Here is a 23,939-nt window from a genome sequence, read left to right as displayed (position 1 = left end):
ACAGAAACTAATGAGACTAAGGCACCCCTTCCTAAGCACGAAACACCATTGGAAGTATCACCTATACTTTCTGAGTGTGAGGATGTCATCTCTAAGCCACGTAGTGAGTTACCTCCCTTAAAAGATACCCAATATGTCCTTGACCTTGTTCCTTGTTCATCTATGCCTAATCTACCACCGAAGTCTAGAGTGAGTGAGTGAGCAGATTGATACATTTGCAAAAACACATACATGATCTACACTCTAAAATAAGAATAAAAATTAATGATTACGCGTCAAAGTTGCGTAATTAGACGTTTAAAATCATGCATTAAAGATTATAATTTTAATTAAGTGCCTAATTATGTTCATTATTTAGCCATTGGACTCAATTCACAATGTTTGAATTTTTATTCTATTTTATCCATAAACTTACGAATATTTATGTTTAATTATTATAGGATAATATTCGGAAGTTAAAGGAGACACAAAAATGCATTGAAGTCATACCATGCATGCGCGAGAATGCAAAACCAAGAAAGCCATGTGCGTGAAGAAGTAAGGTGGCCATGATCGTGGAGAAGAGAAAATGTAAATAATCCTCGCCCGTGTAATGAAATTGGAAGACATGGATCGTGAAGAAGCCATGTGCATGTTTCTGCTGGGCTTCAAAAACGAAGCAGGCCATGTGAATCATTGGGAAGCTGGGCCGCGTGCCATGCATGCAAAAGATGTAGGCCCATGCAGACAACATGCGGAGCAGGAACGTGCGCTGGGCCGAATTGCATAAAAGGAAGGCTTGGAGACTGGGCTTGATGTGATCACGTGAGGAGGTCCCATGCAAGCGGCTGGAGTCTCTCTGGGCCATGTGCAGGTTCACAAAGAGGGGCAGCCGAATACACAACGAAAGGAGGTGAGCTGGCCTTCATCATGCATTGACATGACCACGTAAGTGAGTGGGCTGGCCCATGTGCTGGAGACTGGAGTCTTGGGCAGCCAAATTGAGAGTTGCTTTGGGGGCATTTAATGTAAAGAAGAGGCTAGGTTTTAGAGAAGTTTTTTTTTAGGTCTTCTTTTTCTTTTTTGGTACCAGCGCCGCACAGGGGCTGTGTTGGGAGGGAGAACCCGAACTACTGCAGCACTCCACATGGCTTTTTCTTCTTCTCTCTCATCTCTACTTCTCTCTTTACTCTCTCTCTCTCTCTTACATTTAAATAATTGTTTAAGTTATTATTATTGTTACTTTCAGTTTTATTTTATTTAAAGTCTCTGTTGGAATTTTAAATTTTATTTGGATTATTTACATTATTAAATTCAGAGTCTTTTCTTTTTATTTAATATCATTGTTGGAATGAATTTTGGTTTGGATTATTTTTCATTGTTAAGTTCGGTTTGTTCTTTTTAAAATCTTTCTTTAGAATTTGAGTATTTGTTGGGTTCTATTTATCTTAAGTTCGGTTTATTTGAAATTTTAGTTATTATTGTGTTTTAGTATATTATTTAAGTTGTTGGGTTAAGTTTAGTTTTTAAGTTGGTATTTAATTGAGGATCTTATGGTTGAATGCTCAAACCTAGGATCTATTTCTTGTCTGAATGTTTAATCGTAGGATTGTGTGCCACATTTAATTTTGTTATCTTTTATCTTATTGTGTGGATGAATCATTGAGCAAGAAATATTAATTGTGTTAATTTTCCCGTCGTTTATTTACCGTACCCGTTTCTTGTCGTTAATTTTATGCATGTTAGATTCTTAGTTTATGTTTTGTGTTATTTTAATTTAGTCATAAACTTTCAACAATCTAGAAAAACGAATCTGAACAGTGTTCAGTAAAATTTGTTTTCTTATTTTCTTTTTCTATTTTACGTGAGTTTGAAACCGATATGCATTTCCTGAGGAGACGATCTGACCTTCTGGGCTAATTAGTACACGACAGAACTCCTACACTTGGAATAGCCTTTGTGCTGCTCATTTTTAGAGTGAGTCAATTAACTTACATTGTAAATGTAGTACTGATATACATCACAGGTTGTAAGAATTTTCAAAAGGCGATATGGTTATGGTCCGCATTCGTCCTGAGCAGATTCCATTAGAAAAGGTAAGAAAGTTGCATGCAAAAAAAATGGAACATTTCAAAATTTTAAAGAAAATTAGTTCTAATGATTACATGGTTAATATTTCAATTGATTTTGGCATAAGCACTGTGTTTAATGTTGAAAATCTAACCCCTTTTCTTGAAGCAGCATCTTTCGTGGAGCCTTCAAATTCTAACCCTGCAGGTGATCCTACCCCATTCCCCACTCCTCTTGAACCTGAAACCCCAAAGTTGCCTTTGCCTCCAACTTTACCCATACCAAAGAAACTTGATGAGATTTTGGATGACAAGACAACATTCACACGAGCAGAATAATACCAAAAGTTCTAGGTCAAGTGGAGATACAAGCCACTTTCCGAGAGGAGCTGGATACTTAAAGAAGACCTCCTTCATCACAACTCGGAGTTGTATTCCCAGTACATCGCCTCTAATTCTTTAGAGAAGAATTCTTTTGGGCCCGAGAGATATGATGGGATCAACATGCCTTGTGTATTCCTTTTACTGATATGATGACACATGGATGACCTCCCGATGTCCACTCCTTTGCCGACATGGTGACGCGTGGACGACCTCCAGAAGCCCACTATTATTTATATCCGTTTTGCAGGAACACATGGGATCAATTGAAGATCTTCTACTTCCTTGATGGAGGATTTTTTTTTATGTGAAGACTTTGTTATTGTTTTAATTTATATTTTGCTTGGATATGCTATTTCAAAATTATTACGTGCTTGAAGACCATATTTGAAGACCCAAGTGAAGTATTGAAGCAAAGTCCAACTCAAGATCCATGTAGGCCCCACGTGGCCTAATAGGCCCCACACGGATTTGGCCTTCCCTTTTGGCACATGTTTAAGTTTCAAATTTGTATTGTAATAGTGCAAGACAACTAAGCTTGAGTTGTGTGCCTATGAGTTGGAGTCCTTGTTTTTTAATAAGTTTTAATTGTGTTAGGTTGAGAGTGTTTAATGCTTTGTCTCCCATACTAGTTGTTAGGTTGTCTTTTAGTGTGAGAGTTGTTGAGAGTGTTTTATGCTGTCTCCCATGCTATGCCTATATATATCCTTCTCATTGTAAGATAAAGAAAGTTAAAGGTGAATACAGAAGAAACATTTATTTACTTGAGCTTGTAAAGCTTGTTCCTCTCCTTGTGAGTAAGTAGTGTGAGACTACGGCTTTCTCTCCAGAGATCAAGTGGTGAGAGACCACTAATCTATCCAGCGACTCCATCATCCCCTCCTCCATCAACACTACACAGCCACCACCAACATACACCCACACGGTCACTTCCCCGACACTCCATAGCTGCGTTCGTCTTGGTGTTTCAAAGCTTGTACAAAGGATTTACGGCGTGATCTAACTACGTGTGGAATAAAGTCAAGTCATCCAAACAATTCTCTTGGTAATTTCAGCACTTGTGTTTGAATCCTTGTTATATTCTGTGATCCTTGCTAGTAAATTAAATCACATCTTAGAATAACCCTTTTGAATCCATAGATTGGAACATTGGTACTTGCTAGTTTAAATCACTTGAATGAATATTAGTTTGCTAACATAGAGCATAAATTCTTGAATCTTTGAAATAGAAACTTTTAAGCATATAACTTGATTCCTTTATGAAAGGAACCAATTGGGACTTAATTGCTGGACAAGTCATACACCTTTTCAAAATCCGACAACATGTGAACTAAAACATGATTTATGGTGTTTACGTTTGGTTGATTTAATTCTTAAGTTAAAGTGTTTTGAGTGCATGTGCTTGTGTGAGGGTAGAACCATAGGACATAGGTCAACCATTCCCGTCCTACATCAAACTCTTTCTTGCTAATAAAGAAACAAATATTCAAATCCATACTATGTTTTAATTATGACTATGTCAAAATTTCCAATGCATATATAGCCCCTCTAGTTCAATCCCCATTCTCAGCCTGTAATCCAGAAAATTTTGAATTCATAATTTTACTTCACCACTAATTTTATTAAAATATACAAAGTAGAAGAATAAGTTGCAACCTCCAAATATTCAAGAATTGAAGCCAATTTATGCTTCGTTTGGCAGCATAGATTTTACGCCTTGAATTTGGATTTGATTGGATTCAATACAATTTTGTATTACATTTTGTCTAAATTCACACAAATTCCAAGGCCTCTCCCGAAACATAGGATTAGTGAATGCATGTGGGATTGGACGTTTGTTCCAATTTCTATTCGGGGTGTGAGGTGAGGTTCATTCTACACCTCTTTTGTTCAAAGGCAAGTCCTTGGATTTGTGTCTATAACAATTATATGGATGTTGATTTGTAAGAGTGATGGAAAAGGGTATGGATTAGAATCAACATTAGATTTGAGAAATTAGATTTCTGAACATTTAGGCATACTTTCACCTAGGTCAAAGGATCTCTAGAAGTCGAATATGATTGGTAGATTTTGTGTTAGGGTCAACGCGTAACTCTAAAAGAAAATCTCTTCAAATTGGTATTAAATTGACTAGAAAGGATGGCGCTATTTGTTTTGTTCTTGATTATGAAAATGAAAACTGCGGGTGCAGGCATCCCACTTTCCTTCCTGGCATATATTTGCGGAGCTTTCAATTTCAAGTGTGTTTTAAGAGCTGTGGAGAGGAAGTAGCCAAACCTTGAGGGGGCGTTTGGTTCACAGAATGTGAGTGTATTACGAATATAATATTCCAATAATGTGATTATATACCCATGCTTAGTTCACAAAGGAATTTTATATTCCAATAATCTCACATTACCAATTACATCATTTAATTATATTTTAGGAAAATTTTATTATTATTTAGAAGGTGGTATTGTAACTTTTCTAAATTAGGTTAACGTGTTCTTTGGCAAGGGAAGTTGGAGATGGAATGATGTTTTTTGGGGCAAGTGCAGCTAGGATGAGGTCAACTGGGTTTGCCAGGACAAAAAAACTAAGATTGTGTGTATATTCATATAAAATAGAAATCCAAGGAAAATTTGGAATCTAATGCAGTATCAGTATTTAGAAACTATAGCAGGGTTTGGGCACCGAGGTGGTAGCCTAGTTGGTACAGACTTATCTTCCATGTCTCTAAGGTCAGTGGTTTGAGTCATAAGTCGAAACTGCTTGCTGGATAGTGCCTGACCTTGGAACATGCAGAGAGGTTTTAAACCACTAAAGCTTCAGTGGGCTGTGGTGACGGTCCCGGTCCTTGGGTCGGGTAGCTGTGACTCAACCCAGACATTCTGTAGCAGGGGAGAGCCCCTATAGTAATGCACAGGGGTCGCTATGTTGGTTGCCCACTGCTCCCCATTTCTTACCGAGCACCCAAAAAAATAAAAATAAATAAATAAATAAATAAAAAGCAAGGTGGTGTTTGGGAGATTCCCAGATAACAAATTCTTCTGGGTGAGTGCAGCTAAGCTGATAGTAATTAGGGTTGACATGATGAAAAATTCTACACACACATTCATATAAAATTGAAGGTTAGGATAAAATTTGAAATTTCGAATAATACAATTGCTAAAAATAAATGTTATAGTGAGATTATATAACTTCCATACTAATTCAACTTAACATTACGGGCATTGAATTGATTGTTCTAGCACTAGTCTCATTTAGGATGGTTTCGCAGTTTAGTGCACTATGGTCCTATGGTCCACCTTGTAGAATCAATAAAGTTAGGTCAAAACAATAGAGGACCATTGTTATCTATTGGTTTGACTTTTCATTCCAGCGCCTCAAAGTCTGAAAAATGACTGAATTTTCAAAATTCAAGTATAGAAAATTATGGGATTAAGGATTTGGGAATTGATTTAAAAAAAATACAAATATCTTAGATATTTTGATGACTAATTGGTGTGAAACCTGCATTTAGGGGTGGGTAAGAAACTGAGAAATCAAACCAAATTGTAAAACTGAACCAAAAAATCGGTTAAGCATTTTTTTGGTTCGATTTCAATTCGAAATTTTTAATTTTTTCAGTTCTCGGTTTGGTTTTGGTTTGGCTCATTCAATAGCCACAATTAATTGAACTAAACTATATTAATATAAATATATATAATACATATTATATAGATTTTAATAGTAAAAATTTTGTGTTGCTCTAAAATTGGTACTTAAATTTTACTGCTGAATATTTTAAATTCACATGATTATTATGAAAGAAAAAAAAATAGAAAAAGTATTATTTTTTGTGACTTCAAAATTTTAAATTGTGTTAACGGTTTGGTTCAGTTAACCATTGGATATTGATCTAAAAATCGATTAACTAAATTTTGGTTAACCGTTTTAAGCAGTTTGGTTTCAGTTAGCATTTTCTAGCAAGCAAAACTTCAGTTCAATTAACAATTCAAGAGGTATGGTTCGGCTACCTGCATTGTGTTCCCAGATTTTCATTTATTTCCTTGTTGGCAATTCTTAAAAGGCTTAATACTCTAGAGTCTAGATAGAGTTGCAAATTTTGGTTTTTTTGGGGGGTGGTGGAACAAATGACTCAAACTGCAGGGCTTGCTCAGTTTCCACTGAAACTAGGGGTCAGATATTCTTTGATGGTCAATATATTGGGAAAATCTATATGGCAGTCGCTGCAGAGTTCAACAATCAAGGGGCTTCTCAATGCTGGAAGAGTAATTTAAACTGGATTGCTACATTATGCACTACTTGCTTTGAGGATCTCTGTAGGCTTGTCTGAATCACTTGCATCTAACATTGTTGGAAAGCAAGAAATCTGCTTATTTTTTAAGAGGAGGACTATAAACACTGAAAGAATTACTAGCCAAATTAGTTTTATGTAAAAAATATATGTACAAGCCTTAAAGGTTTTGATTTCTTGCCTAATTTTTTAGCTCTAGCCAACAGGGAATTTTGTTCATTGGCTATTTTTCCTCTCATAAATATATTAGTTCTTAATTCTTCCAAAATAATAATAATAATAATAATAATAAGTGTGAGCACTTCAAGGAAACAATAAGTGGAGGCTTTGAAAGTAGGTTGTGCTTTGTCTTGCAAATTGTTTGTTAACTCTTACTAAGAATGAATAAGATATGGTTGAAGTTTGTATAAGTAGGAGCAAAATTTTTTTGGGAGCCAACTGCAATACGTTCCAAATGAGATCAAGTAATGCTAGGTTTAATAAGGATAAGAACAATGATAACATAGAAGTTAGTAAGAATTAAAAATGGTCGTGAAGGTGCTTACCCTTGGAGGTTCTGAAGTTGGCGCCAGTAATTATAAGATTCAAAATGCTAATGATTAATGACAGTTAATTGTTGTAAAATGGGTGGTCTAAGAGAATGAAGTAAGGTTGTGAAAGCTGACTAAAGGCTTTTGATTATGAAGTGCCAAAATAGCACTATGGCTAGAATAAGTCATAAAACATGTAATTGTTAAATTGTGGAGGTTAAGATTTGAATTTGGAACAAAAATGGTATGTTGGTAGGTTTCTTTAGACTTTCTTGTGCTCTCTGCTTTATTTGAATTATGTCGCAGTGTTTTTGTCAAATACTTACATTAGTTTGCTAAAAATTGAGGTTTTCTTGGCAAGAATTGCTTGGGGGGTTTTCTTGTTATATACATCTCATGACAATTCTTTTGGGGAGTGGCACTCATGATGGTGCATTATCATCCAACATAGCCACCTAAAGAGATTGGAAATTAGGATAAAATTTTATAGAGACTGACATTATTAGATGCAAGGTTATTGTGTTTCATCAAGAGGTAGTGTGGTTAAAAAATTAATATTTTAAGTGCCTATCTATCTATATCTATATATATGAAACCTAAACCATAGCACCAACCCCAGTACTGACACATGGCACTGGTTTTTTTCCCTTTTCTTTTTTGTATCCAAATTTTTCTTTTGTTTTTTAAAGCTTTTGTCCTCACTCCCCCTCTCTCTCTCTCTTGCTTTACTCTCACTCAGGGTAGAGAACGAGGTCTGCCAATATTTCTTTTAAATTCAAATTTTTGATTTTTTCCTGGCAAAGGCAGGGGCCCACGCAGGTCCCACATTTTTTTTTATTATAACACTGATTTTTTTTTCCTCTCTCCAATATAGACAGGGGGGCCTCATGCAGGCCCTGCAATTTTTAAATTTATTTTTAACTACTCTATTTGGCCCATGTGAGTCCCACTAAAATTTTAAAATTATTTTTTAAATTCCTCTATCTCTCTCTCTCTCCATGTGGCTTCATTAATTTGTTTAATTATTTTTTAAACTACTCTCTCTCTTTTATGAGACAAAATTAAAAAAAATCTCAATATCAATGAATTTCACTAAAATAATCTCTTTTTTTTTAAATTGGTCCCAACTTAACAACTTTCCATCATTTTCTTTCTTAATACTTTTATTATAAAATTAATTTAAATTATAAGTTCTTACTTTCTTTATCTTTGGTTTATTTTTACATCCACTAAAATTATATGATTAATTTTAATTTATATTATTCAAAAATATAGAAGTACATATACCATGTTCATTTTTTTTATATACAATATATACATTAAAATTAGAATAAATTATTGGAATTATTTTTAAAATATTCGATAAAATATATACAATACAATAAATTTTCTCCACTAAAATTATAGAATTAATTTTAATTTATATTTTTAAAAAATATAAAAATATATATATTGTGTTACATTCCTGTTTACATACACTATATACATTAAAATTAGAATAAGTTATTGGAATTATTTTTAAAATATTCAATATAATATATACAATAGAATACAATTTTTCTTTTTCCACCAAAACTTTCCAATAACAAAATATTTCAATTATATATAAATATATATATAAATACATAAACACATGTAAATTTAATAAATGTTCAACTTTCCATATGCTATAAAATAAAATATTTAAATTTTACTCAAGTTTAAAATATTTTAATTATCATTCAATATTAGTATGGTCTATATTTGTATTTTATTTTTCTCAATTAGTTTGACATTTAAATTAGTATGGTGCAAATAAATTTATATCATATGTACATGTCTGTAACATTTTTAAATATTATGTATTACATGTAATTTTTATAAATATTATATTACTCATATAAATTATCAATATTTTAATTTTTATAAATATTATATTACTCATATAAATTATCAATATTTCACAATCTGTTGAACAAAAAATGTAAAATAATGTGTTAAACTCTAATATTATTGTTAAAACTAATTATTGAAGTACATATGCATGTTTGGCGCAAAGTGCGGGTTGATTCTACTAGTTTAGTATAAACTTGTACCACTTATCTTCATACATTGTGATACTATAGCTGCTATTAGAAGAGTGTATAGTCAATATTATAATGGAATATTAAAACAGATTATAAAACATGGAGTCATAAGTGCTAATTTTGATGATGTGTTATTAACATTATACATGCAAGATCTAACAAAAACATTGCATAACCGATAATAAAACTCTAACTAGAGACAAAATGCAGAATATATCTATCAAGAAGAATGTGACTAAAGCTTAAAAATGAAATTGAAATACCTGAGGAAACTTGAAATAAGAGGTAGACGAATCATAGATCGTATAGGTAGAAAGCTAAAAGAATTTCAATTTTGTGTTCCTTCTTATATTATTGGATGCTTACTAGTGGTTTATCCAATGAGGAAATATTTTAAATTTCTGTAGTGTTTTAATTTGCTCTTATTGATGTACGTGCAGTTGGGATGGGCACACCAAATAGTGTGGAAGTAGGGCTGCTTCCTATGAGACCGGAGCTTAATCTCTAAACCATTCATGAAAACAAGGATCTAAGTACATGGTTGTAACATGCATGTTGTCTATCTTATTTTATATTCAAGGTATCACTTGTGTAACAAACTTTGCATGTGCTAAGTACTTGTTGATTAAGGCTAAGTCCATTTTGATTTTAACACAGGAGCGCTTGAAACACTAAATGGGATCCAAAGGCAGTGCCACCCTCAGTAAGAATGATATTCTATTTTTACTCATTTCCTTCTTTTTTTTTATTAAAATAAGTGGGGATTGTTGGATATTTTAATAAAAACTCTATTCCTTTAATTTGCTCAATATTGCCTTGGCAAGAGTGTAAGAGTTTGTTTTATTATGTTCCCCTCTTTTTGAGAAGCTGTACCTTTAAAATATTACAATTCCATGAAGATGTGAAACAGGGGTATAAGTGGGCTTGTATTCCAATTTGCTAGTATTGCTCCCCTTTATGAAAAGCTTACTAGATCTTTGCTCAACCATGTTACACATGCATTACAACTATATTACAGTTTCTATTTTTATACACATGTCTAATATTTCTACTTTTAAGGTTTTAATTTTTTATTTAATTTATCCTACAATTTCAAACTTAATTTTTTATTTAGTATACTCATTTTTATTGTTTATTTTGAGGGCTCATCACAAGCCTATAAATGGAGCTTATGCTCCAATCTCCTCCATCTTAGTGGTGAAATCTCTTTTTCTTCTTCTCTTATTTCTAGTTTTGGACAAAGAAATAGTACTATAAATCTTCAGTCTCTTGAGACCCCACAGCTTCTTGAGAGCTACTAGCAAGTTGGTGTTTTGGAGATGGTAGAGGTATGACTTGTCTTTAATGTTTTGTACCAATATAACTAATAGGACCACTAATAATCTTTGAGAAAGTGTGATTTATCCCTTGCTTAGCTGCAATTTAATTGTTCTTGTTAATAATTTTATTTAAAATATTTTAACAACTAATTACTACAAAAGTTTTATGTTGGTTGCAATTCTACACTGATGATATCCACATTCAAAAATGAAAAAAAAGCCTGATTTTATATCTGCAATACAAACGAGAATGATAAATTTTTCCAATATTACTACATTCAATTTCTTACTTGAAATATCGAAATTCTTAATATAGAGACTACAAACTCTTGAAGGAAATCTAACACGTAAAAAGCTTGAAGTTTACCAAGATGCATCTTCTAGATGCCGTTGTAGTCATCACAATAAGACAGTTGCAAACAAGAAATCATATGAATGCCCCAAAATAAGAGATTAACAAACAAAAGATACGTCAATCTGAGCAAATTTAATTACAAGTTGCTAACATCTGTTATTGCATTTTCACCTTATTCTCTTTTCAGCAATTTGTGTACATAACTGATTAAATTCTCTTTATGCACATTTATATATAATTTCATTTCATAAATGATAGTGCAAAAACTATCATATGCATTTCTCATGAATCCTTTCCCTGCACTAAAGACTATTACCGAAAAAAAGAAGTCAGAAAACAAAAGACACAAATGCATAGAAACCTACAGGAGTGTCAAATTTATAGGTATGTCTAAATAATAGAAAGTCTTCATTCTGGAGAAATGTTATGCAACTGCAGTAACATGATAACATCTATGGTTGACATAGAAAGATAAGCAGCTGATGAACCCTATCATATGCATTAAGACAGAATAATTGAACATCTCAATATAAACAACAACAACAATGATAACAATGATAACAACAACAACAACAAACTTACCGTAGAAATTCTGAAAGGACAAAACTTAGGCTTTCCTTTTCTGCTATACTTTATTAACTGGGTACCCTTTTTCAAAGCAATAAGTGCCTTCAAAATAGAGGGAGAAATCATGATTTAAGAAACTAACTAAGAATTAGAAAAATAGTCTTCAAAAAAATAACCAAGAGAAAATTTTTAATGTTCAAGATTGCAGCATCAATAAAAGAGAATGGGACTAACTTTTAAATATATATTTATCAACAAAAGAATACATGACTATATTTTGAATTATCAGGTATAAATCAACTTCCAAATTAGTTCTAGTAAATCTGCTTCCCATGTCAAAAGTAGCACAAATTATCTATTAGTAAATGGTTACCAACTTACCTTTACAATCAATGCTCATCATGCCTGCTTTATTCCGATCAATGTTAAGTAAAATTATACTAATATAAACACTAATCTTAGGATCTCAGTAATCTCCAAGCTCCTCATTGGAGTTGAAATGAATAATATATGGCTTTCAATAATTGAATTTTCTTCTTTAGGAGCATCAATTGGTGGTTCCTTTTCTTCTTTTTTGTAACTATCTTCTTTTTTATCCACATTTTGTATCTGTGTTTTACTAACTTTTTTATCTAGATGTTAATGCATAGAATACATTTTCCCCAAAGCTCAATACAAAGTATAGGTGCATATAAAAAGCATAAGTTACATTTTTTTTTTTTTAACCAGCCATTTTTACGGGGCAAATTTTCTATTGCAACTACAATCAATATTTCTAACCCAAGAGTGGCTCGGGTAGTAAACTCAAGACTCTGTTAAATAATCAGGGTTCAAGTTTTGTGGGTTATGACTTTCCATGTATAATACCTTGGTATTTACGTGGAGAAAGGTAGAGGAGCGGGCCCTCTATTCCGGTGTATTAGCCAAGTATCCGAAGGACCTTAGAGGCTTAGACATCATCTTCTCCACAAAAAAAGAAAAAAAAAAAGAAAAAAAAAAAAGGCAATATATCCAATAAATGCATTATCAACTCTACAAAATCCTAACACTTGCGCGTCTTCCTCACTTGTACACTTTAATTTGCATAACTTGATTAATGAAACAAATGCTGATTAAAATGAACTTTTCAATAGACATTAAAGTCATGCAAGATCACTTTGATTATAGAACTGAGCAGGATTGTTTGATATCCCATCTAATGATAGAACTTCCTACATCACCACCAAAATAACTGTTGGAGTATAGCCTCTCACATTGACAATCTGGAGTTGAAATCCAAGAAAGACAAGTTCAAGACAGAAAAGGAGGAAAAGAAGACTTAGCTGTTATGGTTGTTATGATTATTTTCTGTTATATTGTTATGCTTTTCAATGTAGCATAAATATGACAACCCTCTCTGTATTTTGTACATTTGAAGAATAAATTTCTTGTTCAATTCAGAGAGAAAATACTCTCTGGTTTTTCTTTCAATTTCAGCTCTCTCTTTACATGGTATCAGAGCATATCTGATTCCTTACTGCTTTGTTGCTCTAGAGGTGCCGAAGAGATGGATGGGTGAGACAAGATTTGAAGTTGTCAGCCATTTCATGGAAGGGATGTCAGTTGTCTCTCAATTTTTCTCTAAGCTGTAATTCCCTGTTAAACTCTTTTGGCCTTACCTTCTTCTTTCTGATTCTTGCTTCCGTATACATTTTTTTTTTCTTTCCCCTGGAATTTTTTGCTTTAAAATTCTGCTCTGGAATTTTCTTCAATTCTGCTCTACATTTTACTGTTCTTGATTTTCTCGAAAGTCTTTTGTTTCTTGCAAAATGACTAATGCAAATCCTCTCAATTCTTCACAATCCTCTCGTCTCTCAGATGATTCTGATACAAATCCTTCAGATGATTCTTCTAGCCCACATTATCTTCATCCTAGTGATAATCCGGGTTCTCTCTTAGTCTCAGAAATCTTTGTAGGAGACAACTACATCGCTTGGAGTTGATCGATCACTATGGATCTAACTGTCAAGAACAAGGTAGCTTTTATTGATGGTTCGATTACTGCTCCTTCTACTAATCAACGTGTTCATCATATTGCTTGGCTCCATGCAAATAATTTGGTACTTTCTTGGCTCATGAATTATATTTCTAAAGATATTAGAAACAGTTTGCTCTATGTAGCGTCTGCCGTAGATCTCTGGAATGAGTTTAAAACAAGATATTTGAGAAGCGATGGCCCAAGGATTTTTCATCTTGAAAAATCTTTAAGTTCTATAACTCAGGGTTCTTCATCAATCACTGAATACTTCAGTGCTTTCAAAACCTTATGGGATGAGTATGTTGGCTATAGGCCATTTCCAACTTGTACCTGTGGAAAGATGGCATCATGCACATGTCATCTTTTTTTATTTTTTACTACTTCAACAGCAATCTGACTATGTGTTAAAGTTCTTGGTTGGGTTAAATGATTCCTATGCTTCAGTCAGGAGTCAATTATTTCTTGTTTCTCCATTACCAAGCATAGCTAAAGTTTTTTCTTTATTGCTTCAAGAGGAGAGCCAAAGGCAACTAACCAATTCTGTATGCCATGAAACACATGCCTTATCAATCAAGCAGAATACTCAACCATCTGTTCAATCAAAGTTCTCAAAATTATAAGTAGAAGAAGTCTTCCTTGCACTGCACTCACTATGGATATAATGGACATATAGTGGAAAAATGCTTCCAACTTCATGGTTATCCTCCTGGTTGGGTAGGACCTAAAGGAAAGCGAAATCCTTCCAATGCCCATGCTGCCATTTCAATTGGAGAGGTCTATATTCAAAATAGTAATGAGAATCAAAGGTTTTTTTTTTAACTTCTGAAGAATTTACTAAACTACTAGCACTTGCAAATTCAAATCCATCCCCTACACCAGTTGCGAATCTTGTTACTTCTCAATTCTATGGTAAACTACTACATTCTTGTTATTCAGTTTCTTCAACTTCACAGCATAATTTTTCTATGATTTTGGATACTGGTGCAACAGATCACATGATCCATTTACCCCTCTTATATTCTTTTACACCCAAGAAAATTAATACTTCCATTAATCTGCCTAATGGCAACTCCGTCCCAACTACTCATATTGGTACTGTCTGCCTCTCGAACACATTATTTCTGTAATGTGCTATGTGTTCCAAGTTTTTTATTCAATCTGCTATCTATTTCCAAACTAACAAAAGTATCTAATCTTTCTATATCTTTCTTTGATTCTTATTGCCTTTTATAGGACCGATAAGCAAAGAAGATGATTGGGATTGCATTTGAGAAGCATGGACTTCACCACTTATCTCAAACTACCTCAAAAGAGGCTACCTGCAAACAACCACAGTTTAATTCTTCATCTTTTGTTTCAGTCATTACTCAACCTCAATTAGATCTTTGGCATTACAGATTGGGTCATGTTTCTGACTCGAGATTACCTTTTATTAAACAACTTGAATCATCCATATATCTTGGTTCCACAAATGTTTGTGATATATGTCATTTAGCAAAGCAAAGAAAACTTTCTTTCCCTGTATCTCAAACTACTTCTAATAAAATGTTTGATTTGATTCATTGCGACATATGGGGTCCTTTTGGTATTATTTCACATTCTAGTTACAGATTCTTTCTCACTATAGTTGATGACTTCACACGATGCAATTGGGTTTACCTGCTCAAAGCAAAGTTTGAAGTCCCTTCTATACTTAAAAGTTTCTATAAAATGGTAGAAACACAATTTAATGTTCCTATCAAAACATTAAGGTCAGACAATGGACCAAAATTTTCTCTAACTCAATTCCGCAATGATCATGGCATTATATATCAAAGAAGTTGTGTGGAAACTCCACAACAAAATGGAGTTATAGAGAGGAAGCATCAACACCTGTTAAACATTGCCAGAGTCTTAATGTTTCAAGCAAATATACTTTTAACTTTTTGGAGTGATTGTGTGTTGACTGCTGCACACATCATAAACAGAATTCCCACTCCCCTTCTCAAAAATAAAACACCATTTGAAATGCTTTTTAACAAAGCACCTAATCTCTCCCATCTCAAAGTTTTTGGCTGTCTTTGCTTTGCCTCAACACTTACAAATCATAGACATAAATTTGATCCAAGAGTCACAAAATGTCTTTTCGTAGGTTACCCCTCCGATATAAAAGGCTATAAGCTAATGGATCTCAATACAAACAAGATATTCATCTCGAGAAATGTAGTTTTCTATGAAAACACTTTTCCTTTTAAAGCTCTTCCACCTATCTCATATTCTGAGACACACTCTTTTCTATTTCCTCCTACCAACTCTATTTCAGATTTCTTTTATGATCAGAGAGAAAATAGTCAAAATTCTCCTTCCCCCATTCAGACAAATCAGAATCTACCTTCGGATTCATCTTCTTTTCCCAATACTAAGGATTGTTAAAATAATAATCAATCCTACCAATCTACCTCAGACACACAGCAACTAAGAAAATCTTCAAGAATTAAACAACCGCCAGTTTTTCTGTAGAACTATTATTGTGGTAATGTTTCTACTGTTTCAAGTGCAAATCAATCATCTGCTTCTACTGGTTGTTTTGTTAATTTAGGTAATCTCTATCCTATTTCTGATTTTCTCTCTATCAATCGACTATCCACATCCCATAAAGCTTTTCTAGCATCTATTTCAGCTTCCCAAGAACCCAAAACCTACAAACAAGCTGCCAAAATACTTGAACGGCAAGTTGCTATGCAAAATGAAATAAATGCCTTAGAATTAAACAAAACTTAAGAACTTGTTACTCTTCCCAAAAACAAATAGACCATAGGCTGCAAATGGGTATTTTGAATTAAGCACAAGGCAAATGGTACTATAGAAAGACACAAAGCTAGATTAGTAGCTAAAGGCTACACTCAACAAGAAGGCTTAGATTTCTTTGACACATTTTCTCCAGTAGCCAAGATCACATCTATAAGGTTGATTCTTGCTATAGCAGCAATTAAAAATTGGCATATTCACCAACTAGATGTGAATAATGCTTTTTTACATGGTGACTTACATGAAGAGGTTTACATGGAATTGCCCTTTGGATTGGCTGCCAAAGGTGAACACAAAGTTTGTAAACTTAACTTACATGAAGAGGTTTACATGGAATTGCCCTTTGGATTGGCTGCCAAAGGTGAACACAAAGTTTGTAAACTTCTCAAGAGCCTTTATGGTTTATAACAGACCTCTAGACAATGGTTTGCAAAACTGTCCACTGCTCTACTTGATTATGGCTCTACCCAAGGAAATTCAGATTGTTCTTTGTTCATTAAGAAATTTGAATCCTCTTTTATAGCACTCCTAATTTATGTCGATGATGTTCTACTAGCTAGTGACAGTTTACTAGAGACTGAATTGATTAAAAATTTCTTACATGACAAGTTCACAATTAAAGATTTGGGGGAACTCAAATATTTACTTGGCTTGGAAGTGGCCAGGTCTAAAAATGGCATATCAATCTGTCAAAGAAAGTATGCCTTAGACATACTTCAAGACAGTGGAACTCTTGGTGTTAAACCTGCTGCCTTCCCAATGGAGTCGAATCTTAAACTCACTGCAACAAATTCTGATCTCTATGAAGATCCTTCAGCTTATAGAAGGCTGGTTGGAAGATTATTGTACCTAACAATCACTAGACCTGACCTTGCATATTCGATTCAAGTCCTGAGTCAATTCCTTGTCATTCCAGCTGTTAGTCATTACCAAGCAGCTATGAGAGTACTCATATATCTAAAAGCCACACCTGGACAAGGTCTATTTTTCTCTTCTTCATCAGAATTGCAGCTCAAGGCCTTCTCAGACAGTGACTGGGCAGGGTGTGTTGATACCAGAAGGAGCGTAACAGGTTTTGCTATTTTCCTAGGCAACTCGTTGATCTCATGGAAAAGTAAAAAGCCAGTCACCATTAGCAGATCTTCTGCAGAAGCAAAATACAGAGCGCTTGCTTCAACAACATGTGAGATCCAGTGGCTCCTCTATGCCTTGCAAGACTTAAACATCAGCCATCAATAGCCAACAGTACTCTATACAGACAACAAATCAGCATTATCCATTGCTACCAATCCAGTTCAGCATGAGAGGACAAAGCACATACAAATTGACTGCCATCTTGTTAGAGAGAAACTGCAGCAAAACATTATTAAAATTTTTCACATTCCCTCAAGATTGCAGCTGGCAGATATATTCACAAAGCCTTTAGGCTCCCTTCCTTTTCATCATACTCTTCGCAAGATGAACATCCTTAATATACATGTTCATCTTGAGGGGGGTGTTGGAGTATAGCCTCTCACATTGACAATATGGAGTTGAAATCCAAGAAAGAAAAGTTCAAGACAGAAAAGGAGGAAAAGAAGACTTAGCTGTTATGGTTGTTATGATTATTTTCTGTTATAATGTTATGCTTTTCAATGCAGTATAAATATGACAACCCTCTCTGCATTTTGTACATTTGAAGAATAAATTTCTTGTTCAATTCAGAGAGAAAATACTCTGGGTTTTCTTTCAATTTCAGCTCTCTCTTTACAATAACCAAACTCCCAGTTTTTAAAATAATATATCGGTATTTACGGCTTTAATTTATTCTTATCAGCGCATATACTCGCTCATAATTCCCAACCTCTTATATGCATTTGTCATCCAAAATTCACCGAATACAGAAATTTAAATTTTTTTGGGGGGCAAAAGGAAGAAACATACTTGCTCGATGTCACGCTCAGAATTCCCATAACTAACAGGATCTGCCATTCCATCTGAAACAATCGTACGGAAACCGCCGAAGAAGCGTCCGCGTCTCAACTAACTGCATCAGGTGCGGCGACTTCCGTGCCCCAGTCTTCATAGATGTATATCTATTTTACTTTGGCCTATCATCAAAATTCCCAATTCTTCAAGCTAAAGGCAATGTTTCATAAACGAACAACAAATAAGTAATCTTTCTTCAAATCACGAAAATCAACCGCTTTAACTTGAAATATTTCTGTGAATAATCATCATGAAATCAAGCAAATCAGAATTTGTTCGACAAATTTCATCGAGCGAGATCTGTTGACCGCAATGCATATCCAAGTTTCGCGATCTAGAGAGAGTATGGAGAGAGAGAGAGAGGGAGAGAGAGAGGAGGAAAACCGACAGAGAGGGAAAGCAAAATGACGAGGAACGTTTGCAGCTCCAAGGGAAGGAGGCGATTTTGGTGCGCTTCTTTGACCTTCTACAAATGTCCCGAATGTATTGACACGTGGCTCAGTTGGGAGTGGCTGCATGTTTCTCCAATCTCTTAATACTACAAAGAAGGAATTTTTCTCCATCAACTCTTCCTTTTCAAAAGACTGAATTGTGGAGACCATAAATGTAAATAAGGAAAAACACACTGTGACTTTAGCAGGTCATCTTCTGCTTTATTATTCATTTCAATCAATTGTCAAATATATTTATCCCACTTTTCTCTGCATTTTCTACACATCCGACATATTTATGTATTTATTCAAAAAAAAAATATAGGTAACCTTCCCCTTCATGTCTTCATGTGTCTATTTTTCTAATTATATATTTACTAAAAATTAGTTCTTTTATTTTCTTTGATTACATAGAAATTTCAACCACTAACAAGTCTTTCGAACCCCCTAAGACGGCACCAAACTTACAGATCAGCGTTCTCCCCATAAGTCTCGCTAATCAGGCAAAGTTCGGAATGCGGACACGACTTCCGTTCATCAGTTGGACGTTCGGTCAACCCAACCCCCGGGACACATCCATTACCATTCACAGTCTCCGCTGGCTCACAGAAAACTCTCACCATTCATTAATCCCGCTGACTCACAGAGTGAACTCTCACCATCCATAGTTCCCGCTGGCTTACAGAATAAATTCTCACCATTCACAGATACAGTTGGTTTCGTGAGTATATTTACTTAGAATTGAACCTCCGATACTCCTTCTTACATATTGATGTCTTTCCACCGCGCCATACCGGTGAGGATAAAAAAAATTGGTCATCTTTGATATTAATAAATGTATAATCAATTTGTCTAACATTAAAAAAACAAACACACGAATAGGCGTAGGGAGAAGTTTCTTGTATAATTTCTCATTCCTTCACCTAGGTCATTCTTTACTTTTTAGTCATTGCTCTATATATATATATATATATATATATACAAGCACATGTAGATATGCATCCATTTGTCATTATGCATTTTGTTATGTGATTCAGTTACTTTCTAAAGCCCATGTCATCTAGAAATTGGAATAACGCTTGAAGCGTGGCCGGAATCCAAATTGGAGCGAGTAAAAAAAAACATGAACCCAACATTCTTTGTCTAACATGCTTGGTTATATCGGCCAATGCAATTTCTTCATCCCTCTCCTTCATCTACCTTTTGATTTTCACTCCATTGGCAACCATTCTGCATACCAATGCAACTTCTTCATCCTTTATATTAAATCTTATCTTGCATTTATGTCCGGCTGTTATTTTATGATTGCTATTATTTCTATTAGTTTCACTATTTTATTGCATTTCTTTATATTTATCTTTTAATAGTAAATATTTCTTCTCCATTTGTGATGGATGATTTAAGATAGTGGACATGGATCTAGCTTGTACTATATATTGCTGTCGACTAACCCATTGTTTATTCTTAGGCCAAGCCTCTTTTGCATATATACATATAACATATGCTCTATCAAATTGTTATCTAAATATAGTTTGTAAAGAATGAATGAATGAACAATTGGTGTGTCTTTTGCTAGCCCTAAAGGGTTCAATTTATACAACGTTATTAGACACTTGGATGACATGATTTAATTCATAAAAGATAGGTATTTACACACATAGTTCGTATATGTTACTTAATCAAGGTAGATATATATATATATATATATATATATATATATATATATATATATATATATCACATGGGTAAATTTATATAAGGTGGGTATGTATACATTTACACACATAATTGTACCTTACTAACACCTCAAACTCAAGGAGGTAAAAACATCAACTTGAGTTTGGAAATTAAGTTCTGAAAAATGACCAAGATAAGACACTTAGGGAGCAATAATGTAGGGTGAAGCATAGCTATTCGTGGTTGCGGTAGTGCACAAATTTGAGGTCGGACGGGTGCACGTGAAGGTATGCAGCCTAGGAGTTTATCTAAGCCTCGAGAGGGGAGTAAGGAGCTAGAAACATATTCAAGCCCGAAGAGATAAACAAGGACTTAAGAGCAAATCTGAGTCCAAGGAAGAGAGCAAGGAGTTAGGAGCAAATATGCGCATAGAGAGGGGAGCAAAGAGTTAGGTGCAAATCTAAGCCCACAGAGATGAGCAAGAAGTTAGGATGCCTATGATGAAATGTGCGAGTAAGAAGTTAAGAGGCCTATGATGATATGTGCTAGCAAGGTTTGTCACGATCCCAAAAAATTCTATTGTATTATTTATTTTTTTTCCATATATTAAACTCTGATACCATGCTATAATATCCTGAATCCGAAGTGGGTACCAGGCTGACCTATCCATATTTCAAATAAAACATGCAACAGAAACTTATACATAAATTTCGAATACAATACTAGAATTCTAGAACCACCATATCATATATACATATGTCTCCTTAAAACCAGGATAATACTATAGCCAAAAGTAATACCAAACGTATCCATATACATACACATACTAGTGTCTCACCAACACTATCTTCAAACCCCACTAACTAATCCTACCTGAAGCTTTCTAAAATCGGCTCCCTGGATCTCCTAAAATATTAAAAGATTATAGGGGTGAGACACCTCTCAGTAAGACGGGATAGATTATCGTCAATGTATGGTAATATGAGTTATGGTGTAGCATAACTTATAACCTTTAAATAATTAATTAGTAAATCATGAAAATATGTGCTCATATATATACTTATATATTCTGCAACATACATGCTTTTCTTTATAAACATACTTTATCATAATAGATTCCTCTATATAAGTAAATCGTTTAATATATCCATATGTTGACTTTACTGTAATCCCAAGAGGGGGGTGAATTGGATTTTTAAAGTTTTTCTCTCCTAGGTCAAATAGCCAGCAACAGTATTTCACAAACCTAAGGTCAATCTAGAGCATATATAAAATAAATTGATAAATACAACTAAATTAAATTTGCACAAGTAAATCAACCAAGCATGCACAGTATAGTAAAACGAGTAAAGTAAAGATAACACCAGATATGTTATCGAGGTTCGGCAAATGTGCCTACGTCCCTACCTCGGCTCGCAAGGCCGAGAATTCCACTACGACTCACTTAACGGGTGGAGCGGCACCGATTACAACCAGGTCAAATTACTAGGGCTGACCTCAACCATTACATACAATCCTTCAGGACTAGATTATCACCTCTTTAGGCCATGCCTAGAATACAAAAAATAATCAATACAATTTTCGTGTACAAAAATGTGTGCTTCTCCAATAAGCAGGTTTGTACCAGTATAACCAATGCACTTCAAAATGATAAGATCTATAAGCTCAGTAAAGACAATATTACCACTCTCAACATAATGTCAGTGTGGCAATTAAGGTGTGAGAGTGTGCTATGATAATATCTTTGAAACAATATATATATATATATATATATATATATATATATATATATAAATATATCAACCACAAATAGGGTTTCAAAGATTTCAAAAGTATAATCAAATATCTAAAAAAGATTTCTAGAAATTCAAGCATAAGAGATATTTAGAACACAAGCTTGTCAAAAATATTTTCTTCAAAGAAAACACAAGACAAGTTCAAGAGTCTTGCAAAAAAAATGTAAAGACTCACAAGCTTATAAAAATTTCCCCACAAAATAAATTTATGGATTAAATCAATGGGGAAAAACTTTTAGGCTTAACTCTCTTTAAAATCAACACTTAATCACAAACAAGAGAGTATAAGCTTGCAATGGAAATGTAGGTAATCTCAAAATACTCTCATTCAATATGATTTTGCAATGGAATGAGTAAAAGGTGAGGTATATAGGCTTGTATAAGAATGTGTAGTTCAAAAAATTTTAGAGAGAAATTTTCTTAATCAAGGCACTAATAAATGCTTAATCTTTGCAAATGAGGGTATATATATAGCCTCTACCAAAAAATTAACCATTGGGACATAGAAGGAATTATTAAAATTGTTTAATAAGTTTTTAATCCAATTTATCCTTCATTAACATCAGTTACCACAGTTCAAAAATTTGGCAACCCAAGAGTTTCAGACGACTATATTTTAAGTTCGGTCAGCTATATTGATAAGTATGGTCGATCGAGGCACTTTTGAACTACATATATAGTCGACTGTGTAACATCCTCAAAATTCTTACCATTTTTTTTTTTATATGTATATCTACATCCATACCTAAGCAGCGGAACACACATCACATAACCATATATATATATGTAAATACTATACGATACCAGAATCTAGTATATATCGACCATAGCCATACAAAACAAATCCCTCCATCATCATCTACCCCAAAAATACAAAACTCGGTCAAAAACTCACCCTATAACCAGTGTAATGACCCGAGTAAAATGGAATTTAGATAATAAAGAGGGAGAAAAAATGGAAAAAAGGAACAGAAGGAAAGCTACCAAGCTTCGTCGACGAACACAGGGTTTCGTCGACGAAGGCTTTAAGAATTTTGTCGACGAATATAGGGCTTCGTTAACGAGAAAATACCGAGAGTGGTCTTGAGGAAACCTGAATTTTATCGACGAACACAGGGCTTCATCGACGAATTCACTGAAGGATTCGTCGATAAAGTGACGTGTCTCGTTGACAAATCTGGCAGTATAAATATAAAAAAATCGGGATTTTTAATCGTTTTCAACGCTCCACTCTCTCTCTCTCTCTCTCTCTCTCTCTCTCTCTCTCTCTCTCTCTCTCTCTCTCTTTACGAATCCTCTCCCTTCTCTCTTCGATTCCGGCTCCACCAATCGCCGAATCGACGATCCGAAGCTATCACGATGCTCCTGGCGAAGTTCTTTACAAATTTGCAGGAGTGGATAATGGGGAAAAGCAAGTTGGAAATCATCCTAGAGTTGAAGTAAGGCTTTTTAAGCCAAATTTGGTCTTGTGATAGTTGTAGGAAATGATGTACACATGAAAGTATTGATGTTTAAAACTGGGAATTTTCAGTTTTAGGATATTGAGCAGGAAATCCTACGGGAGTTAGGCTAGGATATTCTAGGAGCTTTCTCAGTAGTCAGGTAAGGGAATAAACTAAAGCAGTTAATTTTCATATAAATTATGATTAATTATGAGTAAGTTTATTTTCAGAAAAGCTTATATTATAACTATTTATTATGAATGGAATGTACGATTG

General features: G+C 34.1%; 1 protein-coding gene across 3 annotated transcripts in view; it reads right to left on the bottom strand.

The window, feature by feature from the left end:
• The window catches only part of LOC131150700 (PH, RCC1 and FYVE domains-containing protein 1), a 34,016-nt gene extending 15,157 nt beyond the window's left edge, over positions 1-18,859 (bottom strand). The window contains exons 1-3 of one of the 3 annotated variants that reach the window (XM_058101579.1): positions 18,542-18,761; positions 18,273-18,439; positions 11,561-11,647 (exon numbers count right to left, since the gene is read on the bottom strand). In XM_058101579.1, the coding sequence (XP_057957562.1) occupies positions 11,561-11,647; positions 18,273-18,320 (135 nt within the window). In that variant the 5' untranslated portion in view covers positions 18,321-18,439; positions 18,542-18,761. Of the gene's footprint in view, positions 1-11,560; positions 11,648-18,272 lie in introns of all 3 variants that reach the window. The other 2 variants (XM_058101580.1, XM_058101577.1) reach the window with 2 other exon arrangements.
• Positions 18,860-23,939: the final 5,080 nt, after the last annotated feature.

Source organism: Malania oleifera, chromosome 3 (assembly GCF_029873635.1).
Source record: "Malania oleifera isolate guangnan ecotype guangnan chromosome 3, ASM2987363v1, whole genome shotgun sequence".
In the NCBI taxonomy this organism is placed as follows: domain Eukaryota; kingdom Viridiplantae; phylum Streptophyta; class Magnoliopsida; order Santalales; family Ximeniaceae; genus Malania; species Malania oleifera.
Note: the sequence above shows the minus strand (reverse complement) of the source record. Positions and strands in the feature narration are given on the sequence as shown.